Source organism: Carcharhinus amblyrhynchos, chromosome 14, assembly GCF_965287045.1.
Source record: "Carcharhinus amblyrhynchos chromosome 14, sCarAmb.v2.hapA, whole genome shotgun sequence".
In the NCBI taxonomy this organism is placed as follows: domain Eukaryota; kingdom Metazoa; phylum Chordata; class Chondrichthyes; order Carcharhiniformes; family Carcharhinidae; genus Carcharhinus; species Carcharhinus amblyrhynchos.
The window spans coordinates 62,249,213-62,276,326 of NC_137337.1; the positions used below are offsets into that span (position 1 = coordinate 62,249,213).

At 44.0% G+C, this 27,114-nt stretch overlaps 1 protein-coding gene across 1 annotated transcript in view; it reads right to left on the bottom strand.

Annotated features, from left to right (window-relative positions):
* Window positions 1-21,953, bottom strand: part of gchfr (GTP cyclohydrolase I feedback regulator) — a 44,179-nt gene extending 22,226 nt beyond the window's left edge. The window contains exon 1 of the mRNA XM_080202998.1: window positions 21,791-21,953. Coding sequence (XP_080059124.1) covers window positions 21,791-21,826 — 36 coding nt within the window. The 5' untranslated portion in view covers window positions 21,827-21,953. The remainder of the gene's footprint in view (window positions 1-21,790) is intronic.
* Window positions 21,954-27,114: the final 5,161 nt, after the last annotated feature.

Sequence of the window (27,114 nt, forward strand, 5' to 3'; positions counted from 1 at the left end):
TCAGGGCTGCAATGTCACTTGTCTTGCCAACATAGGTCAGTTGTCTGAAACTGGAGGTGGATACACTTTTTCTGGAGCGGTCGTGGCAGTGACAAGCTTAGCGATGCTGGAGTTGGATTCGCCGTCAGGAGTCATCTTGTTCGGAAACTTGCTAGTCTACCCAACGGTGTGAATGACCGGGTTGTGACATTGCAGCTTTTGCTACAGAACAGAAGTCAAGCCGCCCTGATCAGTGCCTGTGCCCCCACAATGAACAACCCGGACGGGCTGAAAGACAAGTTCTACAAAGAACTAGATGCCCTATTATCAGCAGTGAGCAATACCGACAAGCTGATCTTGCTTGGCGATTTCAATGCAAGAATAGGGTGTGACTTTGCAATCTGGCAGGGAGTCATTGGGAGGCATGGAGTGGGCAAGTGTAACAGTAACAGCCTACTCTTAAATGAAGACCTGTGTAGCACACAACCTCCTCATCACCAACACAACCTTCCATCTGCCTACCCGTAACAAGATCTCCTGGGTGCACCCTGTTCTAAGCATTGGCATCTTATCGACTGTCATTGTCAGGAGAAAACACAGGCAAGATGTCACAGTGACCAAGGCCGTGTGTAGTGCTGACTGCTGGACAGATCACAGGCTCATTGTCTCCAAAATGAGGCTCTGCATCAGACCCAAGAGGTGACCACAAGGAAGCAAGGTTATGAAAAGAATCAATGTAGCCAAGCTGAAGAACTCCAACATAGCTTCAGCACTCGCTGAAGACTTAGAAATCAAGCCTGCTGCCCTACACCTCGCAGGCAGTGCTGAGGACGACTGGGAACGCTTCAGGGATGCCGTCCATTCATCTGCACTGAAGTTGCTTAGGCCCTCTATCCGCAAGCAGCATGACTGGTTCGATGAGAATGATGAGGAGATAGTCTCTACTTGTTGAAAAGCACCGTCTTCATCGAGCCTGTCAGAACGACCCATCATCAGCTGCCAAGAAAAATGTTTTTACCAGTGCTCGCAGGACAGTCCAGAATAAACTGTGTAAAAATGCAGGGTGTCTGGCTGAGCGCCAAGGCAGATGAAATACAGGGATACACTGACAGAAAAGACTTGAAACGGTTCTATGAAGCCCTCAACATTCTCTACGGACCTCGATCTCTTGGGAGTTCCCCCTTCCGAGTATAGATGGTACAACTCTCATTACAGAGACAGGGCTCAGATCCTACAGAGATGGGCTGAACACTTTGAAGCCGTCCTCAACCAACCATCATCTGTTAACAATGAGGCAATAGACAGGATTCCCCAGGTCGAGATCAACAGCGCCATGGATGACCCACCGGTAGTAGCCAAAGTCACTGTTCTGAGAGACTTCCTCTTTGCCGATGACTGCGCCCTGCATACTGGCTCAGAGCCAGAGATGCAAGTCGGTATGGACAAATTTTCCATGGCTTGTGACAACTTTGGACTCACCATCAACATTAAGTCATGCACTAGCCTGCTCCTCATGCACCATACACAGAACCCATAATCACAATCAAAGGGCAGAAACTACAGGCAGTGGACCAGTTCACTTATCTTGGCAGCATCCTCTCCCAAGCAGTGACTATTGATACAGAAGTTAACTGCAGAATAGCAAAGGCAAGTTCTGCTTTTGGTAGACTGCACTCCACTGTGTGGGAAAGTCGAGGAATCAGCCCAGCAACAAAACTGACGGTGTACAGCACCGTGGTACTCACTACCCTCCTGTGCACCTGTGAAACGTGGACTGCGTATTGAAGGCATACAAGACAGCTCAATCATTTCCACGACTTGTCTTTACAGATTACACATCAGTTGGCAAGACAAAGTACCAGATACTGATGTTCTCTCTAAAGCAAATCTTATCATCAGTCCACACATTGCTGATGAGAGCACGGACTGGGTGGGCAGGTCATGTCATCCATATGCCAGATGAGCGCATACCCAAGCAGCTCCTTTTTGGGGAACTCTCTGCTGGAAGACGCTCGAATGGAGGGCAGAAGAAACATTACAAAGACACACTCAAGGCCTCCCTGAAGTCGCTTGACATCAACACAACCAACTGGGAAATGCTGGCACAAAACCGCCCTACCTGGCATGCCTCATCCACAAGGGCTGTCAAGCTTACAAAGCAAGGTGCATTGCTGAAGCACAACTTGAGTGTGAGCTGCACAAGTCCAGAGCCACCAGCGCAACAACTACAGTGCCTACACAAGTCTGTCCAATATGTGCCAGGACATTCCATACCTGAATTGGCCTGATCAGTCATCTTCGGACACATCGCATCCAGCCTCAAAATGACTAATGGTGTCGAGGTCCTCATCAACGACAATGGACAAACAATGAAGGGAGTACCTATCTGACTGTTGCTTACTGTGTAAATAAATCTAAATTTGGTGAAGGGACACTAGCCTCAGAGGAGTCATTTCATTAACAATGTGGCGATTTTACACTGAGGCAGGCAAAGCCTTAGATGGTAAGCCTATCCTTGGTGTCATTGGGACCATTAGGTGGTCAATTAGTGGCCACTTAAGGGCAATTTCCGGACCTCAATTTTTAGGCTGCAGGAGGATTGACCTTGCATGAGTAAATCCTGAAAAAGATCTGGCTCCCTTCTGGAATTGGGCACCCTTCCTTTAAGGTCCAGTGACCTCTTGATCTCCTGCCCCCTCCTGGCATTTCCCCCCACGAAGCCCCAACTGCCCCCTTCACACTGCCCCAGGCCTTGACCTTCGGTGATTGGACTTAGTCTCAGGTGTCCTTATGCAATTCTTCTTCAGCTTTTGTCATTGCAGAGATTGGAGAGCTGCCTGCTGACAGCTCTGCAAGATGGGACTTCCTTTCGAGGGCAAGATCCTGTTTGCAGCTACTGAAGGCTGTTTCGAGCAGCATTCGGATTTGATGGGGATGTGTTCCCTAGTGATTCTTCAGTTAATGGGAAGCGAAAACCCACGATTCCAAAAATGCAGGCCATACAAACATGCAGCAAACACATCCACATACACAGAAACAGGGCAAAATAGTTATTTACATATTTAAAGATACAGCAGCTATTCACCTCTTTGTTTCATCTCTACAGATAACCAAATCAACAAAACCATGGGTGTTCCAACTCAGAAGACCGTACAATAGGAATCAATCCCAGTGATCAGCTCACAGATTTCTTCTTGCGGGGGATGTGACTGTCCTTTTTCTGCTAATTTTAACTGCCTTTCAGAAGATGGTGTTGCACCACCTTCTTGAACTGTTAAGTCCATCTGTTGTAGATGCAGTGACAGTGGTGTCAGAAAGGGAATTCCAGGTTTGTGACCCAGCAACAGTGAAGGAATGGAAATATAGTTTCATGTAAAATACTGCAGATTCTGGAAATCTGAAATAAAAACAGAAAATGCTGGATAAACCCAGCAGGTCTGGCAGCATCTGTGGAGAGAAATGGAGTTAACACTGAATCCATATGACCCTTCCACAGAAATGAAGAGGGATAGAAATGTTATTAATTATGTAGCTGGAGAGATGGGTGGAGGAGGTGGAGCAGAATAGGGCAGGGATAGGTTGGAGCAAAAGAGAGATTGATAAAAGATGTCATAGACATAAGACAAAGCGGCTGTTAATGGTGCCAATAAGGACTGAATAATGCTAAGTGTGGCACACAGTAAGGTAGCAGAATGTGTTATAAGGAGAACAAAGGTCAGTGCTCAGTGGGAGCAAAACTGAACAAGGACAAGTAGCCGTGTGGGGGAGAGGTGGGGTTGTGCTGGTGCAAACCAAAAGAAACCGAAAAACAGAAATTGGGCAGAAGGAGAGGGGACGGCAAGATGGAGGGGAAGGTTCAAAGTCATACTGGTGTATAATTGGACAGGAACTTTCAGATAGCAACATAAAAAATAGGAGGAGGAGACCATTCAGCTCTTTGAGCCTGTTCCACCATTCATTGTGATCTCACCTACCACCACCCCCCTCCCGCCACTCCCATCCTTTGATTCCCTTTGCCTCAGGTTTTTTGGATAAGATCAAGCATCAGAGCAAGTCCAAGATGGGATGCAATCCTTACCTTGTCAGCTTGGATCTTGTTTGTCTCCCACGAATTTGATTCAGCTTCAACAACACTCAAGTAGCTTGACACAATCCTGGACGAAGCAGTCCACTTGATTGGCACTCCATTCGCCAACTTAAATTTTTACTCCGTCCACCACTGGCCCACAGATAATCTACACCAAATATGGGCTGCATTGCAGTAACTCAACAAGGATCCTTCGAAAGCACCTTCCACACCAGCAAACTACCTCCTAAAAGAACAAGGTCAGTAGATTGGATTTTTATTTTGGCTTTTGGAGGAAGCAAAGAATGGATTTGGTCCATTCTGAAAATTGGTTATGTAATTTTAAGGATGGAGTAAAAAATTTTAAGAGATATCTAATTGCTTCTTGAAAACATTCAATGTTTTGACCTCAAATATGTTTTGTGGTCATGAATTTCGTAAGCAGACCACTCTCTGGATGAAGAAATTTCTCCTCACCTCTGTTCTAAATAGTCAACCCTGTATCCTCAGATACTCTTGTTCCATAAATCTATTGACCTTGTTTTTTCAGGAGGAAGTTTGCTGGTTTGGAAGGTGCTTTTGAAGGATTCTTGTTGAATTACTGCAGAATGTGGTAGAGGGAGTAAATGTTTAAGATGGAGTGCCAATCAAGTAGATTGTCAAGCTATTTGAGTGTTGTTGAAGCTGCGCTAATTCAGATGAACGGAGAGTATCTTCTCACACACCTTAATTGTACTTTCTGGAGATGGTTGAGAGGTTTTGTGGCGTCAGGAAGTAAGTTGTTCACTGCAGAATTCCCAGCCTTGACCTGTCTTTATAGCTGTGTGTTTTATGTGTTGTCCAGTTACATTTTTGGTCAATGGTCACACCCAGAGTTGTTGATGGTGAGGGATTCAGCTTTTGAAGGTAAGGGGAGATGACTAGGTTCTCTCTTGTTGGAGACAGTCACTTCCTGGCACTTTTGTGTCACAGATGTCACTTGCCACTTATCAGCCCACATCTGAATAATGTTCAATCTTGTTGCACATGGGCCCAGAAAGTTTCAGTAACTGAGGAATGACAAATAATACTAAACGCTGTGCAATCATCAGTAAACAGCCCCATCTCTGGCCTTATCATGGAGAGAAGGTAATTGATAAAGCAGCTGAAGATAGTTGGGTCTAGGACACTATCCAAAGAAACTCCTGTGGTGATGTCCTGGGTTGTTGGGGATGATTAATCTCCAACAACCACAATATCATCCTTTGTGCTCAGAATGACTCCAGCCAGTTGAGTTTTCCCTTTGATTCTCAATTGACTTCAAATTTGCTCAGGCTCCTTGACTCAGTCAGATGCTGCCTTGTTGTCAAAAGCAGTCACTCTCATCTCACCTTTTCAAGTCATCTCTTTTGTCTATGTTTCGACCAAGGATGTAATGAGATCAGGAGATGAGTGGCCCTGGGGCAACCCAAACTGAGCATCAGTGAGCAGGTTATTGCTGAGTAAGTGCCACTTCGTAGCACTGTTAATGACACCTTCCATCACTTTGCTGATGATTGAGAATAAACTGATGGTGTGGTAATTGGTCAGATTGCATTTGTCCTTTTTTTTATGATCAGTGTTGCAGCTGTACTGTAGCAGCTTGGCTGGGGATGTAGCTAATCCTGGAGCTTAAATACTATTGCCAGGATGTTGTCAGGGCAAAAACCATTGCAGTCAGTTGTTTCTTGATATCATTCAAAGTGAAAGAAATTGGCAGGGGATAGATACCTGCAATGCAAAGACTTCAGGAGGAGGCCGAAATGGTACATCCATTCAGCAATGATGAGTGAAAATGGTGGCAAATGCTTCAGCCTTGTCTTTTGCACTAACCTTCAGGGCTCCCGCATCTTTGATGTTGGGGATATTTGTGGGATCTTCTTCTCCAGTTAGTTGTTTAATTGTCTACCACCTTCATGACTGTATGTGGGAGGATGCAGAGCTTTGATCTGATCCATTAGTTGTGAAATTGCTTAGCTCTATTGTATGCTGTTTAGCATACGTGTAATGCAGTGTTGTAGCTTCGCCACATTGACACCTAATTTTTAGGTATTCCCATTGCTACTCCTGGCAAACACCTCTGCTCTCCATATCAACCAGAGCATATTTCTTTGTTTGATGGCAATGGTACAGTGGGAAATACACCAGGCCACGAGGTTACAGATTGTAATTGAATAACTATTCTGCTGCTGAACGCTTACAGCATCTCATGAATGCCCAGTTGTGAGTTGCTATAACCAAATCATTTGGCATGATAGTTGTCCCATACAAACCAGTGGACAGTATCCACAGTGTGAAAATGGAACTTTGTCTCCACAAGGACTATATATTGGTCACCCCCACAATCATGGACAGCTATTGGTAAATCAGTGAGGGCAAGATCAAAAAGTGAAGCAATATGTAATTCAGTTTCAATTTATCTACAATGCATCCCAGAGTGGTTATAGGAGGAAAAGCGAGGCTTTGGCTGTTTAAAACAAAGAGTTTGACATAGTATTATCACTGGGTTTATTCACCATGTTGATAACAACACAACAGGAATAGATCACATTTCAACCAGTCAACTTTGAATCATAGAATTTTATATCAAGAGACCATTAAATCCAATGGGTGGAATTTTCCCATCCTGCCCACCACAGGAATCATAGTGGACAGGACACAGACCGTGCAAAGGTCTGTTGACCTCTAGCAGGATTTTCCAGCCTTGGAGACAATGAGAAAGAATAAAGGGCAGGTAGTCTGTCTGACAGGGTGTGACAAGTGGTATCCCCCCAGGCAACTTGCATAGCTTGTCATGTTTGACTTTGATAAGAGCTGTTTCAGTGCTGTAGCAGGGCCAGAAACCCGATAAGTAGGTTTCAAGCATGGAGATCGAGGAAAATTGGATACGACTTTGAGAAATATAAGGCAGGCTGGAAATGGACTATGGTTGTTCAGAACAGAAGAGGGGTGACAATTGGAGATTTGAAACAGCTTCACTTTGGATGATTTAAAATCTGTCACTGGTAGTAGCAGTGATATGAGCAATTGAAGTAGTGGAGTTCTTTGTTTTGTACCTTCAAACTAGTACCATGAAGTAGTGAAAGGATTTGGAGGCTGATTTAAAAATTTTTGACAGACCAGAGCATGAATAATCCTCATATGGTCAAAACCAACCGTACACAATCGATACTCCAGTATAGTGGGAGGATTCTTGTGAGTTGGCACAATGAAGAAAGGGGGCCTCCATTGTGTGTCGACCGAGAATTTAAAGATCTGCAGTGATTGGGACTGAGGGGGTGGATCTACGATGTAAAAGTGGGAATATTGGCACTAAAACAAAGCCTTGTTTCATAGAACCATAAAATTTCCACAGTGCAGAAGGAGGCCACTCGGCCCATGGAGTTGGCACTAGCTCACCAACAGAGCATTTTTAACCAGGCCCGCCCCAGCCCCCTCACCATCCCCATTAAGCCGAACGCATACGTTTTTGGAAACTAAGGGGCAATTTAGAATGACCAATCCATCTAATCTGCGCATCTTTGGACTGTGGAAGGAAACCCATGCAGACAGAGGGGAGAATGTGCAAGCTCCACACAGACACCCAAGGCCAAATGAACCCGGCTCCCTGTCACTGTGAGGCAGCAGTGTCAACCACTGTACCACTGTGCATGGAGTAAAATTATGCAAACATTTAAGACACTCTTTGGATTTCATGCCTTACCAAACATAGTAATGAAAGCATCATCTAAAATTGATTTACATTGGTACTGAAAATATTTATAAAAGAATTATAAGGGGAATGGGACTAAATAGGAACAAGAGTAGACCATTCAGCTCCTCAGGCAAAATTCTTTCACTTTTTTGATTGCTTTTTGTATTTGCCTGCTAATTTTTAACCCTTTTTCTATATTTCAGCTCCCATTTTTCACTGCTGTTGTACAATTCTGAATTTCTCAGTATCTAAAAAATACTCTGATTTATCTTCCTATGATTCAAAATGGATAATTGTGCACTTGCCAACATTGAATTCCACGTGCCATAATTTTACCCACTCGCTTAATTGTGCTGTGTTCATTTGCAACTCCCTGTTTCCACTTGCAGTATTTCTGCAGTTAACCTACTAAACGCCATTTGAAAACATGGACATACAGCCCTCTATTCTGCATCCAAGCTGTTGTATCGTAGATCCACCCCCTCAGTCCCAATCACTGCAGATCTTTAAATTCTCGGTCGACACACAATGGAGGCCCCCTTTCTTCATTGTGCCAACTCACAAGAATCCTCCCATTATACTGGAGTATCGATTGTGTACGGATGGTTTTGACCATATGAGGATTATTCATGCTCTGGTCTGTCAAAAATTTTTAAATCAGCCTCCAAATCCTTTCACTACTTCACGGTACTAGTTTGAAGGTACAAAACAAAGAACTCCACTACTTCAATTGCTCATATCACTGCTACTACCAGTGACAGATTTTAAATCATCCAAAGTGAAGCTGTTTCAAATCTCCAATTGTCACCCCTCTTCTGTTCTGAACAACCATAGTCCATTTCCAGCCTGCCTTATATTTCTCAAAGTCGTATCCAATTTTCCTCGATCTCCATGCTTGAAACCTACTTATCGGGTTTCTGGCCCTGCTACAGCACTGAAACAGCTCTTATCAAAGTCAAACATGACAAGCTATGCAAATGTGGTAAACTGTCCCTCCTCATCCTTCCCAATCTGTCAGCCATTGACACAGTTAATCACATGCAGTTAGCTAGTCTTCCTACTCCCTGCACTGTTACATCTGGTGTTTTGCAAGAATTTATCTTGATCTTCTATTAGTCATTTGTTTTGCCCCTTGGCAATATCATTCAAAATCCAAAAGATATCAGGTTCCACATGTAGACAACACCCAAATCTCTCTCTACCACCCCCCCTACTCACTACTTTAAGTTGTCAGCATGCTTGACCAACATATAGCACTGGAGAAATTGAAATTTCCTCCAACTAAATATCAGCAAAGCAAGATCAAAGCCATTTTTTTTGGTTCCTGCCACAAACTCCATCCCTCTCTCTGCAATTATCTGAGGCCGAACCAGACCATGGTCTTGTGTCACATTTGACATTAAGATAACTTTCTGACCACATATCCACATCCTCACTAAGACCATTTACTTCCACCTCTGTAACATTGTGCCCCTGCTTCAACTGATCTGCAGCAGTGACCACATCATACATATGTTGCCCCTAAACTTGATTACTCCCAACAAGACCATTCATCTATCACCCCTTGTGTACACGGACCTACCTTGGCTCCTAGTTCAGCAATGCCTTGATTTTAAAATTCCCATTGTTTTCAAATCCCTCTCCCTGTCTTCAAGACTTCCCATCCCTAAAACCTCCTCCAGACCTCCAATTCTTCCAGTTATCTGTGCTCCTTTAATTCTGATCACTTGCACATTTCCAATTTTAATCACTTCACCAAGGACAGCTGTACCTTCAGCTGGATTACCTCCAGACAAATGTGAAGTAATGCATTTTGGAAAGTCTAATAACGATAAGAAATATACAGTAAATGGCAGAACCCTTAAGAATGTTGATAAGCAAAGGGATCTGGGCGTACAGGTACACAGGTCACTGAAAGTGGCAATGCAGGTGGAGAAGACAGTCAAGAAGGCATACAGCATGCTTGCCTTCATCAGCTGGGGCACTGAGTTTAAAAATTGGCAATGTTGCAGCTTTGTGGAACCTTAGTTAGGCCACACTTGGAATACAGCGTTCAATTCTGGTTGCCACACTACTAGAAGGATGTGGAGGCTTTGGAGAGGGTAGAGAAAAGATTTACCAGCATGTTGCCTGGTATAGAAGGCATTAGCTATGAGGAGAGGTTGGAGAAACTTGGTTTGTTCTCACTGGAACGACGGAGATTGAGGGGCGACTGACAGAAGTCTACAAGATTATGAGAGGCATAGACAGAGTGGATAGTCAGAAGCTTTTTCCCAGGGTGGAAGAGTCAATTACTAGGGAGCACAGGTTTAAGGTGTTAGGGGCAAGGTTTAAAGGAGATGTACAAGGCGGATTTTTTTTTCTTTTTTTTTTACACAGAGTAGCGGGTGCCTGGAACTCGTTACCAGGGGAATAAGTGGAAGCAAATACGGTAATGACTTTTAAGGGACAAATTGACAAATACATGAATAGGATGGGAAGAGGGATATGGTCCCCAGAAGGGTAAGGGGTTTTAGTTCAGTAAGGCAGCATGGTTGGTGCAGGCTTGGAAGGCCGAAGGGCCTGGTCCTGTGCTGTAATTTTCTTTGTTATTTGACTTAAACTCTGGAATTCATTCCTTAATCTTTCCACATCTCCCTCTTTAAGATGTGTCTTAAAACCTATCTTTGATCAAGCTTTTGGTCATCTGTTTGGATATCTCCTTATGTGGCTTGGTGTCAAATGTTGTTACACATGAAGCACCTTGGGTTGGTGCTATATAAAAGGACATTATTGGATGTTTTAATTTTCATTTGTGAGCTGAATTTCTACACCCCAAGATCCATCCCATTTATGCCCATAGCAAAGCTATCAGTTTTACATTTGAAATCACAAAAGATAATCTCAGATGGATGGATTTATATATCACTGTTTTTGGCCTCAAAATATCTCAAAATGCTTTACTGACAATGGAGTACTTTTGAAGTATAATCATATAAACATCCAAAAAGGAAGATACAGGAAAATATTACCAAGCACTCCATCTAGCCTACCCTCAAAGTTACGATGTGATAAAGCATCCTGCCTCCCAGCATACCCTCCCACTTATAGTCAGTCTCCTGGGATAGGCAAAAGAAAGAAAACCTACACCAATTCAGGGAAATTCCCTTTTGTCCCCAAAAGGCAATCCAAATGAATTCCAGTGACCAGGGAGTACATGCTAACCTACCTACTATATAAAGAAAAGGCTTAATAGCTTTTTGAAATTAGTACCAAGTGTCAGAGTCATAGTTGTAACCTGGAAACAGGCCCTTCGGTCCAACTTGTCCATGCTGCCCTTTTTTTTTAAAACCCCTAAACTAATCCCAATTGCCCGCATTTGACCTATATCCCTCTATACCCATCGTACGCATGTAACTATCTAAATGCTTTTTAAAAGATAAAATTGTACCCGCCTCTACTAACTACCTCTGGCAGCTTGTTCCAGACACTACCACCCTGTGTGAAAAAATTGCCTCTCTGGACACTTTTGTATCCTTCCCCTCTCACCTTAACCCTATGCCCTCTAGTTTTAGACTCCCCTACCTTTGGGAGAAGTTATTGACTATCTACCTTGTCTATGCCCCTCATTATTTTATAGACTTCTATCGATAAGGTCACTCCTCAGCCTCCTACGCTTCAGAGGAAAAAGTCCCAGCCTCTCCTTGTAACTCGATCCATCAAGTCCCGATAGCATCCTAATAAATCTTTTCTGCACTCTTTCTAGTTTAATAATATCCTTTCTATAATAGGGTGACTAAATTGCATACAGTATTCCAAGTGTGGCCTTACCAATGTCTTGTACAACTTTAATAAGACATCCCAACTCCTGTATTCAGGGTTCTGACCGATGAAACCAAGCATGCCTAATGCCTTCTTCGCCACTCTGTCCACCTGTGACTCAGCACGGTGACTCAGACGCAGCACGGTTTCGTTAAAGGGAAGTCGTGTCTGACAAATTTACTGGAGTTCTATGAGGGTGTGTCTAGGGCGGTGGATAGAGGAGAGCCAGTGGATGTGGTCTTTCTGGATTTTCAGAAGGCGTTTGACAAGGTACCTCAAGAGGTTATTGCAGAAGGTCAGGGGACATGGAGTTGGGGGTAGGGTGTTAGCGTGGATAGAGGATTGGTTGTCAAATAGGAGGCAGAGAGTGGGGGTCAATGGGTGCTATTCGGATTGGCGGATGGTGACTAGTGGAGTGCCTCAGGGGTCGGTGCTGGGGCCTCAGCTATTTACCATTTATATAGATGATCTGGAGGAGGGAACCGAGTGTAGGGTGTCGAAATTTGCTGATGACACCAAGGTTGGTGGAACGGCAAATTGTGCGGAGGGTGTGGAGAGTCTACAGAAGGATCTAGATAGGCTGGGCGAACGGGCCAGGAAATGGCAAATGGAATTTAATGTTGGCAAGTGCGAGGTGGTCCACTTTGGTAGGAATAATGGTAGGAAGGATTATTACTTACGTGGAGAAAAACTGCAGCAGGCGACGGTGCAGAGGGACCTTGGGGTCCTTGTGCACGAGTCACAAAAACCCAGCTTGCAGGTGCAGCAGGTGGTCAGGAAGGCGAATGGGATGCTGGCCTTCATCGCGAGGGGGATTGAATATAAAAGTAGGGAGGTCTTGCTGCGGCTGTATAGGGCATTGGTGAGGCCGCAGCTGGAGTACTGTGTGCAGTTTTGGGCGCCGTACTTACGCAAGGATATTTTGGCCTTGGAGGGAGTGCAGAGGAGGTTTACTAGGCTGATGCCGGAGTTGATAGGGTTGAACTATGAGGAGAGGCTGAATAAACTAGGCTTGTACTCGATAGAGTTTAGAAGAATGAGGGGAGATCTCATTGAGACGTATAAGATGATGAATGGGATGGATAGGATAGAGGTGGAGAGACTCTTCCCGCTCAGAAAGGATAATAGGACTAGGGGGCACAGCCTCAAGATAAAGGGGAGGGCGGTTTAGAACGGAGTTGAGGAGGAACTTCTTCACTCAAAGGGTGGTGAATCTCTGGAATTCTCTGCCCATTGAAGTGGTGGAGGCTACCTCGCTAAATATTTTTAAGACGCGGGTTGATGGGTTTTTGATAAGAGAGGGGATTAAGGGTTATGGGGAGAGGGCGGGAATGTGGAACTGAGCCACGACAGATCAGCCATGATCTTACTGAATGGCGGGGCAGGCTCAAAGGGCTAGATGGCCTACTCCTGCTCCTATTTCTTATGTTCTTACATTCCACTTTCAAGGAGCTTTGAACATGTACCCCGAGATCACTTTGTTCTGTAACTCTCCCCAACACCCTACCATTAACTGAGTAAGTCCTGCCCTGGTTCAATCTATCAAAATGCATTACCTCCCAATTGTCTAAATTAAACTCCATCTGCCATTCGTCAGCCCACTGGCCCAATTAATCAAGATCCCACTGCAATTGGAGATAATCTTCCTCATTGTCCACCATGTTACCAATCTTGGTGTCATCTGCAAATCATGCCCCCTATATTCTCATCATTAATATAAACAACAAATAACAGTGGGCCCAGCACTGATCCCTGAAGCACACCGCTGGTCACAGGCCTCCAGATTGAAAAACAACTCTCTACAACCACCCTCTGGCTTCTGTCAAGAAGCCAATTTTGTATCCATTTAGATACCTCACCTCGATCCCGTGAGATTTAACTTTATGTAACAACATACCATGCGGTATCATGTGTAAATTGAAACCTCCTCTGGACTATAGCACCGAACCTAGTCCTGTGCTATACTTACACAGCTTATATACACACGATCCCAACCTGTCTAGTTTAAAATAGGCTATCAACATGGATAACAGAAAACAACAGAAATAGGTCTGGCAGCATCTGTGGAGAAAGAAACAGAATTAACATTTCAGGTCTGTAATCTTTCATCATAGGTTGTGTTTCCTATAATATAACACCTCAAAAGTACTTCATTGGCTATAAAGAATTCTGGAGTGCCTGGTGGATGCGAAATACGTTATACAAATGCAAGATTTTCTTTTTAGATACATTTTTACTGAAATCCCAGTAAATGCCTTAATAAAGAACCTGCATTGATATAGCATCTTTCTTAATCTCAGGATATCCAAACATGCTTTACAGTTAATAAAAAAAACAAAAAAAATTTTTTTTCAAAACTACTACAGTGAATAATGGAGGGGCATGTGATGTGTGGTTTCTGTATGATGTCGGAACTGGTGGACTCCAGGGCCCATCCCAGTGACCATGTCTGCAGTAAGTGCAGGTTGCTGGAGGAGCTCCAGCTCAAGGTAGATGAGCTGGCCTCTGAGCTACAGACACTGAGGCTCATCAGGGGGAGAGAGAGTGCCATTGTCAATGGGGTGCAAGTGACATCCACCCCCCCTAGACTGGCTAATTCTAAGGGTCAGGGACAAGAGGGGGCTGCTGGGAGGAGGAAGGGGGGTGAGGAGCGGAGGAAGGAGAGTGGGGAGAGGAGGAAGGAGGGTGGGGAGCGGAGGCCTCAGCCTCTTAATCTGCATAACAGGTTTGAGGTTCTTGCTTCCAGTCTGGAAGAATGAGGGGAGATCTCATTGAGATGTATAAGATGATGAATGGGATGGATAGGATCGAGGTGGAGAGACTCTTCCCGCTCAAAAAAGACAGTAGGACTAGGGGGCACAACCTCAAGATAAAGGGGGGGCGGTTTAGAACGGAGTTGAGGAGGAACTTCTTCACTCAAAGGGTGGTGAATCTCTGGAATTCTCTGCCCGTTGAAGTGGTGGAGGCTGCCTCGCTAAATATTTTTAAGACGCGGGTTGATGGGTTTTTGATAAGAGAGGGGATTAAGGGTTATGGGGAGAGGGCGGGAAAGTGGAACTGAGCCACGACAGATCAGCCATGATCTTATTGAATGGCGGGGCAGGCTCGAAGGGCTAGATGGCCTACTCCTGCTCCTATTTCTTATGTTCTTATGTAGGGAATATGCAGCCAATTTGCACACAAGTTCCCATAAACAGCAATGATTTAATGAACAAAAAAACAAAAATGCTGGAATTGCTCAGCAAGTCAGACAGCATTTCTGGACAGAGAGGGAGAAAAAAAAAGTTTATCTTTCATCGTTAACCTGAAATGTTAGCTGTTACTCCCTCCAAATTTCTCTCTGACCTGTTGAGCATTTCCAGCATCACAGTATTTTGCGTGTGACGAGTGAATCCATCTTAACAATATTGGTTGAGGGTTAACAGGGACAACGGGAAGAACTTTCCTTCTCTCCCATGGGATCTTTCACGTCTACCAGATCAGGCTTCAGTTTAATGCCTCATTGAAAAGATATCAGAACATCACTCGCATAGTTCTGCACTGAATTGTCAGCCTCAATTACGTACTCAAATCTCTGAATTGGAACTTCTATCCCCAGCTCCGAAGCAAGAGTGCGATTGCTGAGCAGAGGCTGAGACCCAACAGATATTAGCTCAGTTCCAATATTCCCACAGGCAAAATATCAAAATGGCTTCTTGTATAGGCTTCAAAATAAAGTTTGTGAACCACTTTAGAAATTACAATAAAACACACATAAAGCAGCCACTCAGTTTCACCTGAAGAGATATTCATCCACTTCCATTTCTCCAGTCTACCGTGCCCAAGTAGTATTATTTATACTCCAGTCTGGATCGTCAGCCTTTTTTTTCCGCTGCCTTAGTTTTAACCAAAATAGCCAATTCAAATCAAGTCCAATCATGGTCCCCACATAAGGGGCAAATAAGATCCAAGCTAACAAGACAAGACATTGAGCCCAAGATGGGAAGCAATCAAATAAGATCCAAGCTGACATGATAAGACATTGCACCCCCTCCCCGGCTTGATCTAACGCTTCACCTTAACAAAAAGGCGAGGGTGGCTTTGAAAAATTGCATGAGGTGAAGCTTAGGTTCAACCTCATTGGCTACCATGATCCTTTATTCTACCACAGCTCAGGTAAACCATCATAATAAACATCAGCACACCCCAAGTGCAACAGGCTTCATCGTGGTTTCACCCCCATGTCAGTCTATTCAAATATTCATTCCAAATCTTTTCCTCATTCAATAACACCAATGGTTATTGTACAGTAGGAAGCCTGCCTGATCTTTCCCTTCCTATTGCAGGGTATCGAGGCCAACTGCTGCAATCAGTTAACCTGATGCAGACTAGAAATCGAAACTGGGACTATGCTGGTGTTTGTAGCTTATTGGATATCAAGCTTCAAACATCATCTTAATGAATGCTTCATTATACAGTGGAGGAAACTGATTTTTAAGGGATATTACCATTACACTAAGGGTAGGCATCTCATGGAATATATAACATATTTATATTGTGGCATTCACATAATAAAATGTACTATGGTGCTTCAAGAAACATTGTAAAACAAAATACGACAGAGTCACATAAGGAGATATTAGGTCAGATGATCAGTTTTAAGGGGTGTCTTAAATGAGGAAAGTACAGTACAGAGACAGAGAGGGGTAAGGAGGGAACTCCAAAGCTCCAAGGCAACCAAACGTGTGGCCACACCAATGATGGAGCAATAAAAACTGGCAATGCTCAAGAGACTGGAATTAGAGGAGCAAAACAATCTCAGTTATAGAGCGGCACAGTAGCACAGTGGTTAGCACTGCTGCTTCACAGTCCAGGGACCTGGGTTTGATTCCCAGCTTGGGTCACTGTCTGCGTGGAGTTTGCACATTCTGTGTCTGCGTGGGTTTCCTCCAGGTGCTCCGGTTTCCTCCCACAGTCCAAAGATGTGCGGGTTAGGTCGATTGGCTATGCTAAAATTGCCCCTTAGTGTCCTGAGATGCATGGGTTAGAGGGATTAGTGAGTGGCTATGGGGTAGGACCTGGGTGGGACTGTGGTCGGTGCAGACTCGATGGGTCAAATGGCCTCTTCCTGCACTGTAGGGTTTCTGTGATTCTATGAAAGAGTTAGAGAGAGATAGGGAAGGGCAAGACCATGGAGGGATCTGAAAAAAAATGGATCAGAATTTTAAAATAAATGTTGTTTCACTGGGAGGCAACGCAGATCAGCGAGAACAAGGAAATGGGACTTGGTGTGAGTGACATACACGCAACAGAGTTTTGGTTGATCTCAAGTTTACTCAGGAGAGAATGTGGGAGACCACACAGGAATGCTTTGGAATCGTCAAGTAAATTAAGCGGTAACAAAGACATCAGTGAGGGTTTCAGTGGCAGATGATCTGAGACAAGTTTGAAGTCTAACTGTTAGAAAGCTGGAAATAAATTGTCATAGGATGTAATGAATATAGGAGAGGTTTAATAATTCAAATTATGAAGGGTTTTGATAGATCATATAGGAAGAAATTGCTTCTGCTAGCTGAAAGGTCAGTAACTAGAGGAAACAAATAAGATAATTGACAAAAGGAAGCCAAGGGGAGATGAGTTTTTTTAAAATGTATCCAAGTTGTTACAATCTAGAATGCACTCTCTGAAAGGGTGATGGAAGCAGATTCACTAGGAACTTTCAAAATTGGCTAAATATTTAAAAAAGAGAAATTTATTGGGTAATAGAGGGAAAACAGGAGTGGTATTAATGGTACTTATTTCAAAGAGCTGGCATAGCACTATTAAGTCAAATAGATTCCTTCCGCAATGTATGATTAACATCCAAGTAAATCCATACCCAGCACAGCACAAACCTGCACTATGTTTGACAAGCTGACTAAATTTAAAGGTATGCTGGCTCATGTGGTGGGTAAATCCACTATATCATTTGGTCAGTGCCAGCTCAGTTGATTTCAGCCTAGAAGGAATTAGAGCCAGAGAGAGCACTTGGAAGTTTTACATTTTGCAAGGGGTCCTAGAAGGCATCATCTTGAAAGTTTAATCTTTTTTCCACCACTGCCTAAAAGCATGCATCAGACAGGTGCCGGCCACACCCAATGCATCACCTCCCTCAAAATTTCTACATTATTGTAAAATCAAACCAGTCCTTCTTTAGAAAGCAGATAAGTTTCATTCACTGAGCAGAACGCAATAATTATGGATGTTCTTCCAGAGCTGGTCAGTTCCACAATTCAAACAGTAGAAACTAGTTAGGCAGGCTTGTGATTCTGAATATTCACTGGGCTATTGCAGTGAATAGAAGTAGAATTATTGATAAACCAGACACATGCATCTGGAAATTGGATTTTGTGCTTTAATGTCTTTTTTTGCCTGATAAGCTTTTTTTGTTTTATTTGCTTTATTTAAGTGATATCAATGGTAGAAATATTCTCTGGGATTTTATGGCCTTGCTCATTCCAAAACCGTAAAATCCTGCCAATGCACCTTCCCATGACCTGCTCCTCGCCTGCTCCAATTCCCGTGGTGGGCAGGGCAGTAAAATTCTAGCAGTTATTTCTATTTGAACATTACTGTGAAATTCGTATTTAAAAAGACACCTTCTGAAGTAGTTTTATTTGTCTGGCAGGCTTCTATACAGTACTACCGCCACTCTGAATATGTTTTAATTTGTTAGTGTCACAAGTAGGCTTACATTAACACTGCAATTAAGTTACAGTGAAAATCCCCTCGTCTCAATCACAAACGCAAAACTTCCACACTGCAGCACCTGAGGGAAAATTTACCATGGTCAATGCAGCTAACCAGCACATCGTTTGGACTGTAGGAGGAAATCAGAGCACCCAGAGGAAACTCGTGCTAACATTGAGGGGCAGGGGGGGTGGGGAAGGAACATACACACTCCACACAGACAATGACTCAAGCCAGGAATCGAACCTGGGTCCCTGGGGCTGTGAGGCAGCAGTGTTATACCAATGGATCATCGTGCTGCCCATCTCTATGCAAGGGGTGGGGTTTGGGGGAGCTGGCCATAAGCAATTGGGCATTAAGGAGGCTTTTCATGAGTCTGAGAAATAAAGTAAGATGGCAAAGTTTTGAGGAAGCAGCTTCAGAGTGAGAGGGAAAGCAGATGCCAACAATGGAGCAATAAAATAGGGATACATGCTGTGAACCAGAGCTAGAAGGGGGAATGATGCAGGTAGGAATATAACGCTATCATGTTGTAAAGGTTGGAAGGATTTGAATTTGACAATGTTTGCACTACAAGTTTGGGAGCCATTGAAAGTTGAAGAATGAAAAGGTTCACCTGGGAGAGGATGGTGGCCCAGCCTAATGATTCTGCATACAAAAAAAAATGATCTTTATTATAGAAACAACACAGAGCACAACTTCACTGCATGTCAAAGCAATGACATTAGACATAGAATAGAAAGAAAAATAGGGAAACTAGACAAACAGAACTTAGTTCAGAATTGGATCAATCTGCCTGGACTTCAATACTTGAGAAAAGTCAAGTCTGAGAATAACAAAGATACGAAGGACAGTTTCAGCATCAATGGGGGTGGAAGAGATGGAGACAGGAGCAGTTATCGACTTAGTGATGAGTAGACACAGCTTTAGTACTACGCTGGATATTGGCAAAAAAGGCCAGGTTAAGTTTGAGCAATCACAGAAACCTACAGTGCAGAAAGAGGCCATTTGGCCCATCAAGTCTGCACCGACCACAATCCCACCTGAGCCCTACCTCCATATTCCTACATCCCTCTATTGTGGACAAGTCACCAGGACCGGATGGAATGCATCCGAGGGTTCTGAAAGATATGGCGGAGGTGATAGTGGATGCCTTGGTGGTTATTTTCCAGACGTCGCTGGATTCCGGGGAAGTGCTGGAAGATTGGAAAGCGGCTAATGTTACGCCGTTGTTTAAGAAGGGTGCCAGGCAAAAGGCAGGGAATTATAGGCTGGTTAGTTTAACGTCTGTTGTAGGTAAAATGTTAGAATCCGTCATCAAGGAGGAAATAGCGAGGCATCTTGAGAGGAATTGCTTGATAGAGCGGACGCAGCATGGTTTCATTAAAGGGAAGTCGTGTCTGACAAATTTACTGGAGTTCTATGAGGACGTGTCTAGGGCAGTGGATAGAGGAGAGCCGGCGGATGTGGTCTTTCTTGATTTTCAGAAGGCGTTTGACAAGGTACCTCACAAAAGGGTATTGCAGAAGGTCAGGGGACATGGAGTTGGGGTAGGGTGTTAGCGTGGATAGAGGACTGGTTGTCAAATAGGAGGCAGAGAGTGGGGGTCAATGGGTGCTATTCGGATTGGCGGATGGTGACTAGTGGAGTGCCCCAGGGGTCGGTGCTGGGGCCTCAGCTATTTACCATTTATATAGATGATCTGGAGGAGGGAACCGAGTGTAGGGTGTCAAAATTTGCTGATGACACCAAGGTTGGTGGAACGGCAAATTGTGCGGAGGGTGTGGAGAGTCTACAGAAGGATCTAGATAGGCTGGGCGAATGGGCCAGGAAATGGCAAATGGAATTTAATGTTGGCAAGTGCGATGTGGTCCACTTTGGTAGGAATAATGGTGGGAAGGATTATTACTTACGTGGCGAAAAACTGCAGCAGGCGACGGTGCAGAGGGACCTTGGGGTCCTTGTGCATGAGTCGCAAAAACCCAGCTTGCAGGTGCAGCAGGTGGTCAGGAAGGCGAATGGGACGCAGGCCTTCATAGCGAGGGGGATTGAATATAAAAGTAGGGAGGTCTTGCTGCGGCTGTATAGGGCATTGGTGAGGCCGCAGCTGGAGTACTGTGTGCAGTTTTGGGCGCCGTACTTACGCAAGGATATTTTGGCCTTGGAGGGAGTGCAGAGGAGGTTTACTAGGCTGATACCGGAGTTGAGGGGGTTGAGCTATGAGGAGAGGCTGAATAAACTAGGCTTGTACTCGTTAGAGTTTAGAAGAATGAGGGGAGATCTCATTGAGACGTATAAGATGATGAATGGGATGGATAGGATAGAGGTGGAGAGACTTTTCCCGCTCAGAAAGGATAGTAGGACTAGGGGGCACAGCCTCAAGATAAAGGGGGGGTGGTTTAGAACGAAGTTGAGGAGGAACTTCTTCACTCAAAGGGTGGTGAATCTCTGGAATTTTCTGCCCGTTGAAGTGGTGGGGGCTACCTCGCTAAATATTTTTAAGACGCAGGTTGATGGGTTTTTGATAAGAGAGGGGATTAAGGGTTATGGGGAGAGGGCGGGAATGTGGAACTGAGCCACGACAGATCAGCCACGATCTTATTGAATGGTGGGGCAGGCTCGAAGGGCTAGATGGCCTACTCCTGCTCCTATTTCTTATGTTCTTATGTTATCTAACCTACACATCTCAGGGCTTTAAGGGGCAATTTTTTTTTAGGATGGCCAATCAACCTAACCCGCACATCTTTGGACTGTGGGAGGAAACCGGAGCACCTGAAGGAAACCCACACAGACACGAGGAGAATGTGCAAACTCCACACAGGCAGTGACCCAAGCTGGGAATTGAATCTAGGTCCCTGGAGCTGTGAAGCAGTGTGCTAACCACTGTGCTACCGTGCCGCCTACAGAGCATTTGTTTGAGTGGATATCAAGGTGGAGACTGCAAATGTGATTTCTAATTGAAATCAAGTTACGATCTTGCCAATGTTGAGAATAACTCTAGTTTACTCATTACTTCAGAATCAGTCTAGCGTCATGGCAATAATCCGAATATGATTAAATGTATAGCCTATCCGGTCCGAGATTATTTCTGGTTTTTAGTTTGCACTGTCAATTTCAGATGAAAATACCACTCCGGCCCCCGAGTTCTTGCGACATCATAGGATCCGAACACTACTTCGTGTAGAAATAATTCGGAAATTAGATCAACTTCGCTCATTTAATTCGAGGCCAACAGAATACTTTCGTTTTTAGTGTAAGGAAACCACTGGGACTGGCATCAGACACTTCCTACTTCCCCTCGGATCCTCCATTCCTGGTGTAAACGGAGATTGCACATTGGAAACAGAGATATATTAAACCTCCGCGATTAAATGGCGATGAGGTCGGGCACCGTCGCTATTTTTCAAGCTATTTGACGAGGAGGACTGAGCGGGGATTAGTGCCTAGAGATGACCCCGAAGTGAACCATGTCAATGCTTCTATCTCCGCACACACAATACAATACAATGTGGATATTTACTCACCAGCCGGATCTGAGTGCTGATGAGGACGTAAGGCATTTTGAAAACCTCTTGCAGCTTCGTACTGTGCAGCTCTCACTGTTGTGCTGATATTTCACCCCCGGCCCGGGACAGATGGTGCAATTTCCTCACTGACTGCGGCCAATCACAACCTACCTGAGCACACGCAATAACTCTTAAAGAGGCAGCCCCCCCCTGGAACTGGCTCACAAGCTGCACAACCGCAGCCTCACTGGGAATGTTCCCTCCTACTGCATTTTATGTCATCCTGTGCGTCAAAGAAGTTCATTATTTTATCTTTCATTAATAACACTTTCAAAATTATATTTAACTCTACAGTGGGAGACTTTATCTGCTTTCTGCTACCTGATTCACTCGTTCGTGGTATCATTTTGCTGAACCTTGTACTCATTCCAAGGCCCCCACATACTCATAACACGTGAGTCCTACATGGTCGTGTGATTGAAAGTTACACAGTTTGAAAGCAAAAAGACTAATATTTTAAATTTAAATAAGGGCAATTATGGGGGCATTAAAGCAGAGCTGGCAAACATGAATGGCAAATTAGGTCAAAGCATAGATTAATAAAGATGCACTGACAGAAATTTAAGGGGATATATCAAAATACACATAATAGCTGGGTGGCATAGTGCCTAAAAATGACCCTGAAGTGAACCATGTCAATGCTTCTATCTCCACATGCACATCTTATAATGTGGATATTCACTCACCAGCTGGATTTGAGTGCTGATGAGGACAACTTCTTGCAGTTTGTACTGTGCAGCTTTCACTGTTGTGCTGATATTTCATCCCCAGCCTAGGACAGATGATGCAATTTGCTCACTGACTGCGGCCAGTCATACCCTACCTGAGCACATGCCTCTCAGTGCCAGGGACCCAGGTTCAATTCCCAGCTTGGGTCACTTGTGTGTGGAGTTTGCACATTCTTTCCATGTCTCATTGGGTTTCTTTTGGGTGCTCCGGTTTCCTCCCACGGTCCAAAAGACGTGCTGGTTAGGTGCATTGGCCATGCTAAATTGCCCTTAGTGTATCTGAACAGGTACCAGAGTGTGGCGACTAGGGACACAGTGGCTTCATTGTAGTGTTGATGTAAGCCTACTTGTGACAATAATAATTAAACTTAAAATTTAGATTCATTCCAACAAAAAAGGAAAAATTCTAAGGGGAGAGCCCACCATCTAACCGTAAATGTTAAAGATAATATCAAACAAAGAAAAAGCATACAATTGGGCAAAGAAGGGTGGCAGGTCAGAATATTTTTAAAAAAAGTCAAAGAATGACTAAAAGATTTTTGAAGAGGGAAACATTAGAGAATGAGAGAAAGCTGGCTAGAAATAAAGACAGTAGGAGTTACTATAGACATTTTTTAAAAAGAGTTAACACAGTGAATGTTGGTCTTACAGAAAGTGAGTCAGGGGATTTAAAAATGGAAAATAAGGAAATGGCAGATGAATTTGAACAGGTATGTTTCATTGGTCTTCGCTACAGAGGATACAAGTAACATTCCCAAGATGGCTGTTAATCAGGAATCATATAGTCCTGACAGTGCAGAAGGAGGCCATTCTGCCCATCAAGCCTGCACTGACAACAATCTCACCCAGGCTTTATCCATGTAATCCCATGTATTTACCCTGCTAATCCCCCTGACACTAAGGGGCAATTTAGCATAGCCAATCAACCTAACCCACACATCTTTCAGAATTGGAAGCAGGAATTCTAGAAAATTACAATTTCTAAGGAAGTGATTCTTCACAAATTGTTGGAACTGCAAGTTGACAAGTCACTGAATCCTGAAGAGATTTCACCCTAGGATCGTTAAGATGGTAAGATAGTGAACGCGTTGGTTTAAGTTTGCAAAATTCACTAGATTCAAAAAAGAATAAAGAACAAAGAAAATTGCAGCACAGGTACAGGCTCTTTGGCCCCCCAAGCCTGCACTGACCATGCTGCCCAACTGAACTAAAACCTTTACCCTTCCAGGGACCGTATCCCCATCCTATTCATGTATTTGTCAAGAATCCCCTTAAAAAGTCACTAAAGAACAAGAAACTTACATTCAGGAACGGTTCCATTAGATTGGAAAAAAACTAATGTTGAAAAAGGGAGAGAGACAGAAAGTAGAAAACTATAGAACAAGTTAGCTTAACATCTGTCAAAAGGAAAATGTTAGAAGCCATTATGAAGATACTATAAAAGGGCAGTTAGATAAATTCCAAATACTCAGGCAGAGCCAACATGGTATTGTGGAAGGAAAACCATGTTTAACCAATTTATTGGATTTCTTTGAAGAAGGAACATGTGATGTGGATAAAGGTGAACCATGGATATACTGTATTTAGATTTTCAGAAAGCATTTGAGAAGGTCACATCAATGGTTATTGTAGAAATAAAATCTCATGGAAACAGGGTAACATATTGGCATGGATAGAAGATTGCTAGATAACAGGAAACAGAGAGGAGGTATAAATGGGTCTTTTTCTGGTTGGCCACAGTGATGTGCCACATGCATCAGTGGTAGGGCCTCAATGCTTTACAATTTATATAAATGATTTTGATGAAGGGAGCAAAGAAATAGTTGCTAAATTTGTTGATGACACAAAGACAGGTAGGAAAGTAAGTTATGAAGAAGATATAAAGACACTCTGCAAAGATATAGATTGGTTAGATGAGTTGGCAAAAATCTGGCAAATGGAGCATCATGTGGGAAAATGAGGTTGTCCATTTTTGCAGGACAAATAAAAAAGTACATTATTTAAATAGGGCTGGCACAGCGATTCGCACAGTTGCTTCACAGTGCCAGGGACCTGGGTTCAATTCCGGCCTTGGGTCACTGTCTGTGTGGAGTTTGCACATTCTCCCCATGTCTGCATGTGTTTTCTCTGGGTGCTCCCATTTCCTCCCACAATCCAAAGATGTGCAGGTTAGGTTGATTGGCCTTGCTAAATTAACCCCAGTATCAGGGGATTAGCAGGGTAATATTTGGGGTTACGAGATCGGTGGGATTGTGGTCGGTGCAGATTTGATGGGCAGAATGGCCTCTTCTGCACTATAGGGATTCTATGATTCTATAAATAGCGAGAATTTGCAGAACTCAGATGCAGAAGGATTTGGGTGTCCTAAAGCATGAATCACAAAGGCTCAGTATGCAGGTTCAGCAAATAATTAACAAAGCTAACAGAATATTATCGTTTCTTTCAAGGGGAATTGAATATAAGGTCATGTTTCACTTATACAGGCCATTGGTTATACCACATCTGGAATGCTGTGTACAGCACTGGTCTCCTTATTTAAGGAAAGATGTAAATGCATTAGAAACAGTTCAGAGAAGATTCAGTGGATTAGTTTCTGAAATGATCTGGTTGTCTTATGAGAAAAGGCAGGACAGGTTTGGCTTGTTTCTGCTGGAATTTAAAGGAGTAAAGGATGGCTTGATTGAAACAGATAGTATCCTTAAGGGACTTGACAGGGTGGATTTGAAAAGAATGTTTCTTCCTGTGGTAAAATGTAGGACTAGGAGGCACTGTTTAAAAATCCATTTATTAGAGATGTGGGAAAAAAATTCTCAGAGGTGTGAGACTCTGGAAATCTCTTCCTCAAAGGTAGCTGAGGCACAGTCTTTGACTATCTTTAAGGAGAAGTAGATAGATTCTTTAAAGCAAGAGCGTGAAAGGTTACCAAGAGTAGGCTGGAATGTGAAGTTCAGGCTAAAATGAAATCAGCCATGATTTTATTAAATAAGGCGGAGCAATCTTAAGAACATAAGAAATAGGAGCAGGAGTAGGCCATCTAGCCCCTCAAGCCTGCCCCGCCATTCAATAAGATCATGGCTGATCTGAAGTGGCTCAGTTCCACTTTCCCACTTTCTCCCCATGACCCTTAATCCCCTCGCCTACCAAAAACCTATCTACCCGTGTCTTAAATATATTTAGCGAGGTAGCCTCCACCACTTCAACGGGCAGAGAATTCCAGAGATTCACCACCCTTTGAATGAAGAAGTTCCTCCTCAACTCTGTTCTAAACTGCACCCCCCTTATGTTGAGGCTGTGCCCTCTAGTCCTACTGTCCTTTCTGAGCGGGAAGAACCTCTCAACCTCTACCCTACCCATCCCCTTCATCATCTTATACGTCTCAATAAGATCCCCCCTCATCCTTCTAAACTCTAATGAGTACAAGCCCAGTCTATTCAGCCTCTGTTCATAGTTCAACCCCCTCAACTCCGGTATCAGCCTAGTGAACCTCCTCTGCACTCCCTCCAAGGCCAAAATATCCTTGCGCAAGTGCGGCGACCAAAACTGCACACAGTACTCCAGCTGCGGCCTCACCAGTGCCCTGTACAGTTGCAGCAAGACCTCCCTACTTTTATATTCAATCCCCCTCGCTATGAAGGCCAGCATCCCATTTGCCTTCCTGATCACCTGCTACACCTGTAGGCTGGGTTTTTGCGACTCATGCACAAGGACCCCCAGGTCCCTCTGCACCGTAGCATGCTGCAGCTTTTCACCCTTTAAATAGTAGTCCCTCCTACTATTATTCCTGCCAAAGTGGATAACCTCACACTTGCCAACATTGTATTCCATCTGCCAGGTCCTCACCCACTCGCTTAGCCTATCTAGATCCCTCTGCAGACTTTCTACACCCTCCGCACAATTTGCTTTTCCACTTATCTTTGCGTCATCAGCAAATCTTCAGGGTTGAGCAGCCTTCCTGCTTCTAATTTGTACGTTCATATGTCAATATATCCTTAAGGTTCAGTATCCAATGCTGTAGTATTCAGATGGGGCCAGACCGAGGCTCTGTTCATTCAGGACATAACTTCCACCCCTTTAAGTTCTAGCCCTCTTGGGATTTTTAAAACTCTTCCATTCGCCTTTCTAATTCCTTTTGTATTTTTGCACTAGCTTTACACTTTAAGGCACATAGGTGTGTACAGTCCCTGAGGGGAGATTCATGCTGGGGTAATACCTTGGTGCTGCCCACCAGGAAGCTGTGCTGGGGTGGGGTTCTGTGGGGGAGGTGCCAGGAAGTTCCATGAGAGTTCCAAGTCCAGGGGGAGTGCCATGTTGAGGGTGTGGTGGGGGAGCGGTGGGGTACATGTCCAGCTGCTTTTGTAATTCCAGGGTGTCTTTTACAAAGGACATCCCAATCTTTTGAGAACCAGAAGTTGCTGGGGGTGCCAGCATGACTTTATGGGACCTCCTCCTGTAAGTGTCAAAAAATATGACAGCAAATGCTGGCCATGCAGCCTGCAGCTACACCTGGTTTTCCCACCCTAGTTGACGTTTAGCCAAAAGAAATCAGAAAATGTT